At 47.2% G+C, this 5,511-nt stretch overlaps 1 protein-coding gene across 1 annotated transcript; it reads left to right on the forward strand.

Moving 5' to 3' along the window:
• Positions 1-215: 215 nt before the first annotated feature.
• On the forward strand, positions 216-2,393 carry LOC121271388 (relaxin-3-like). The gene is made up of 2 exons (XM_041177364.1): positions 216-458; positions 2,119-2,393. The coding sequence occupies exons 1-2, from the start codon at positions 281-283 to the stop codon at positions 2,391-2,393; spliced, it is 453 nt and encodes a 150-aa protein (XP_041033298.1). The 5' UTR covers positions 216-280.
• The last annotated feature ends 3,118 nt before the right edge of the window (positions 2,394-5,511 follow it).

Raw genomic sequence — 5,511 nt, forward strand, 5'->3', positions numbered from 1 at the left:
GACCTTTACCAAGGTCCTGATGCTGCTCATTAAACCATCAGTCTCCTATTGTGTGTTGTGGCAGCTTAGTAATTACATCTGTTTATCAGATGTGAATAGGGGTTTAAATAGATTGAGCTCCAAGCAAGGGAAGCACAGACTCTCAACTGACGACTGGAAACTCTTATCCTCCTTGCTCTCTCTCCTCAATCTCTCTCTCTCTCTCCTGCTTCTATTCCTCTCCCTGTTCTCTCTTCACTTTTCCATCCTCAGTTTCACAGGATAAGAAAGCAGAGCCCACATGATGCACAAGTTTTGGTTTAGCCTGGCCCTCTGGCTGTTCATCTCAGAGTTCCAGCTGGAGACCGATGCTCGGAATCCTGTTCTTGGAGTGAAGCTCTGTGGGAGAGAGTTTATCCGGGCTGTCATTTTCACCTGTGGAGGTTCCAGATGGAAAAGGACCAGAATAAATACAGCAGGTGAGAATTGCCAGGCAAGCATTTTGTCTGCAACATCTACACATTAAACTCCATGCAGCATGGTGGAAACTCCAGCACAGATAACAAGCTGGTACCAGATCCCAGTGGATTACCCGTTGGCTAACAGATCCCAGTGGATCCCTGCTGATAGGAAAGACCAGGCAACAGGTTGCCTAAGAGAGCTCTGATCCTTCTACCAGGATCTCTTCAATCTGCCTAGTCAGCTGATACTGTCCTAATGGGTAAATGTGAGAAAAATCAATAGATAAGTCCAGGTGAAGGCAGTGTCCTTGCCCCTGATAGCAGACAGAGCCAGGCTGGATCCTGGTGTGTGCTGGTCCAATTAGCACTGCCATTAACCTCCAGGGTCTGGGCTAGACAGGGGAGTAAATCAACCAGGATTTCCTCAGTTATGGCATGTTTGACTGGACACTCACTCCAGACCTGGAAATTATGAGTTGTGTCAGGACTGATACAGTTAAAGTTAAATCAGAGATCAAGCCCTGTCATTTGGCTTTTGTGAGTCTGTTTGTGAAAGTTTCTTGTGCTAATTTTTCACATGTAGGGAAGTGGGAGGCTGAAGTGTGAAGTGAATTCACTGCTACTTTCTGAGACCAGATATGTTGAAATGAGAAACAAAAACAGAATTACCTGGAAAAACTCAGCAGGTCTGGCAGCATCGGTGGAGAAGAAAAGAGTTGACATTTCGAGTCCTCATGACCCTGTTGAAGGGTCATGAGGACTTGAAACGTCAACTCTTTTCTTTTCCGCCGATGCTGCCAGACCTGCTGAGTTTTTCCAGATAATTCCGTTTTTGTTTTGGATTTCCAGCATCCTCAGTTCTTTTTGTTTTTATCTCTATGTTGAAATGAGGTCAGTGTATCGGCACAGAGGTTTATAAATAATCCAAACCATAGCACAGAGAGATTATCCAATGCAGTTATCAATATCAAAGGCAGCCTGTTACACCTTCTCAAGGGCAATAAATGCTGTCTCAGTCAACGAAGCCCACATCCTGTGAATGAATAAAAAAAGTTAATCAGCTTGTAATTATAACTCATTTGCAGACTGTAAAACCTCTCAGAAAAGCAACTGATTGAGAGAATAATCTGAATTAAACGATTGTTAGCTGATCTTACCTGAGACAGGAACAAATGCCATAGAATTCTTCTCAGAACCTTGGTTTGCAAGGGATAAATTCAGCCAGAGGTCCCTCTTGGAATCGTTATCCAATGGTTGCTCCTGAAGCCAATATTGTATATGTGTGAGTGTTAATTTGAGAACAGTGAAACTGGACTATAAGATCACCTCTGACTGAATATTCTGGTAGCTTTCACTGTCTGGACTCACACACAAGTAACAGTCTCATCTCATGTGTGAGGTAGCTCTCACTGAGGCTGCGTTGTGTAGTGAGCATATCCCTGCGTCTCTCACTGCCCTCAGAATTGATGGAGCTGAGACATACATCAGCCATGATCTAACTGAATAGTGAAGCAAGCTCAGATGGGTTCCTCCTGTTGCTGTGATGATTCCGAGTGTACTGAAGAAGATTTGAAATTCTGTAATTTACTAGAAACCAGCTTTTAGTTGTTTGCAATTTTTTGGCGAAGATTTAATGATGAATTTCCACATTGCGAGTTGTGCTCTGTTTCACTTCCAGATATCCCTGAGCCCATAACCTACTTGGAGCAGACAATGAACGATGCTAATCCCAACGACTGGGATCTTGCTGAGGATGTCACCAATGGTGGACCTCAGAGCTGGGGAGTCCTGCTGGGATTCGGGAAAGAGGGTCGAAGCAGGAGGAGCATTTCCGATGATGTGTTAGAGGCTTTGAGGAGCAGCGACAGGAAGGGGAGGGATGTGGTGGTGGGTCTGTCTAATGCTTGCTGTAAGTGGGGTTGCACCAAGACTGAGATCAGCTCACTATGTTAGAGCCTCCATGACATCATCAATAACCCCCTGCTCCCCTCAACACACAACAGGAGCCTGAAAACTGGTTAAAAATGTGCAAATACCTCGTGTGCTAACAACTTACTCCTGAAACCATGCACAGCACAGCAGAATGCCTGTGTTTGGCACATAGGCTGAACACTGAAGACCAATAACTTGTGCAAAGCTGACCATTTGAGAGACAGACATTGTTAAAGTGTTTGGTGTTCTCTGTTTGCCAGAGTGCTCTATTTTTAGCTGTGCCATCAAATCGTCATTATGTTTGTCCAAAGTTTTGGTCCATAAGCTAAATAGGTTTGCATCATGTTTGTACAGTATGCTTTTAATTAAAAAAAATCGAGCGTATCACTACAGACTCAAATCTTATTCATCAATATTTAGACGGCAGCATTTCATTCATTTACTTCCCTCCTGAGAAAATTGTCAATAACAATTGCACTGTCTCCTAGTGTAACAGTCGCACATACACTGGCACTCACTGGGGTACATACAGTTCCACACACACTGACTCTCACAGGGGTACAGTTCCACACACACTGACTCTCACAGGGGAACAGTTCCACACACACTGACTCTCACAGGGGTACAGTTCCACATACACTGACTCTCACTGGGGTACAGTTCCACACACACTGACTCTCACTGGGGTACAGTTCCACACACACTGACTCTCACTGGGGTACAGTTCCACACACACTGACTCTCACTGGGGTACAGTTCCACACACACTGACTCTCACTGGGGTACAGTTCCACACACAATGAATCTCACTGGTGTACAGTTCCACACACACTGACTCTCGCCGGGGTGCAGTCCCACACACACACTGACTCTCACTGGGGTACAGTTCCACATACACTGGCACTCACTGGGGTACAGTTCCACACACATTGACTCTCATGAGGGCACAGTTCCACACACACTGACTCTCACTGGGGTAGCTCCACACACACTGACACTCACTGGGGTACAGTTCCACACACGCTGACACTCACTGGGGTACAGTTGCACACACTGACTCTCACTGAGGTCGTGTTCCGCACACACTGACTCTCACTGGGGTGCAGTCCCACACACACACTGACTCCCTTTGGAGTTCAGTTCCACATACACTGGCTCTTCCTGGGGTACAGTTCCACACACACTGACTCTCATGAGGGTACAGCTCCACACACACTGACTCTCACTGGGGTACAGTTCCACACATGCTGACACTCACTGGGGTACAGTTGCATACACTGACTCTCATTAAGGTCGTGTTCCACACACACTGACTCTCACTGGGGTACGGGTTCCACACACACTGACTCTCACTAGGATGCAGTCCCACACACACACTGACTCTCTTTGGAGTTCAGTTCCACATACACTGGCTCTTCCTGGGGTACAGTTCCACACACACTGACACTCACTGGGGTACAGTTCCACACACACTGACTCTCGCTGGAGTACAGGTTCCACACACACTGACTCTCACTGGGGTGTAGTTCCACACACACTGACACTTACTGGGGTCCAGTTCCAGACACTATGACGCTCACTGGGGTTGAATTCCACACGCACTGACTCTCACTGCAGGACATTTCCACACACACTGACACCGCGGTGTGGAACTGAACCCTGCTGGCAATGCACAAACTTAACGAAGTTGAGGGCTGGTGCTGATCCCACAATGCCTATTGGGGAGAATCTGTCACTGTGGGATTCAGACCCTAGTCAGATGTAGGTGAAGAACCTCCAGCGCAGAGTTTGATTTCCCTTCAGCACCCCCAAGGTTGCCAACTGTGACTGAATGCAATCCTGGAGAATTCATCACACAACTTGTCCCCATGCTACAGCCATTAGTCGGCCAACACATCCATCCTTGTGATGTACTGGATTCCTATGCCAATTGGAGAGCAAAAAGACCCAATTAGATGATGCTTGGCTCTTAGCCAAACAGCCTTTTCCCCCATTTTCAATATTTTTATATCTGGGAAAGAAAAATATTCAAAGGAAATGGCAAAAAAAACAATCCTGTTGAATGTCCCAATGATTTTTCTCCAGGATTGCAAACAGTAGTGTGCTGGAGATAGACCTGCAATTCCTGGAGACTCCAGGCCAATCCTGGAGGGTTGGCAACCCATCATTCAGGGTTCTTGTTGTGATCCCACTACACTGACATTGTATGTCCTGGCACTGTTCTCAGTATGAGATTTGTCATTGGGGAGTTAGAAAAAAGAATATCAGTGTCAGACGGTGTTGATGACTTCCTGTCAGTTGTGGCTTGTCAATTCCTGTGTTTCTTGGAAACCCTCGTCTTTGTATTCTCAGAAGTGCTGTTGCAAAGCTAAATGAAGGCCTCGTCCCATAGGTTCCCAGCATTGCTGACAGTTTTTCAGTGCATATAGCTGATCACACTCACTGCAACACAGACTCTGCAGGAGGCAGTGTACATTGATACCAGGCAACATCCAGAAACTCAGCATAGTAGTCCATCTCAACCTGCAAGCATTAATGTGGTTTAGGGCATTACACACCCACCTCAAGAAGTAACTGCTTCCACTCCAGAGATTGGGCTACATTATGGCTGACACTCCAATGCAATACTGAGGGTGTATACTGAGGCACTGTCGGAGGGTTAATACTGAGGGAATGCTGCGCTGTTGGAAGGTAAGCAATGAGGGATTGCTGCACTGTCAGAGGTTCAGAACTGAGGGAGGGCTGCACTGTCAGAGGTTCAGAACTGAGGGAGGGCTGCACTGTCAGAGGGTCAGTACTGAGGGAGTGCTGCACTGTTGGAGGGTCAGTACTGAGGGAGTGCTGCACTGTCAGAGGTTCAGAACTGAGGGAGGGCTGCACTGTCAGAGGGTCAGTACTGAGGGAGTGCTGCACTGTTGGAGGGTCAGTACTGAGGGAGTGCTGCACTGTCAGAGGTTCAGTACTGAGGGAGGGCTGCACTGTCAGGGGTTCAGTACTGAGGGAGCGCTGCACTGTCAGAGGTTCAGTACTGAGGGAGCGCTGCACTGTCGGAGGGTCAGTATTGAGGAAGTGCTGCACTGTCGGAGGGTCAGTACTGAGGGAGTGCTGCACTGTTGCAGAGTCAGTAATGATGGAGTGC

The sequence above is a fragment of the Carcharodon carcharias genome, chromosome 30, assembly GCF_017639515.1.
Source record: "Carcharodon carcharias isolate sCarCar2 chromosome 30, sCarCar2.pri, whole genome shotgun sequence".
NCBI lineage: Eukaryota > Metazoa > Chordata > Chondrichthyes > Lamniformes > Lamnidae > Carcharodon > Carcharodon carcharias.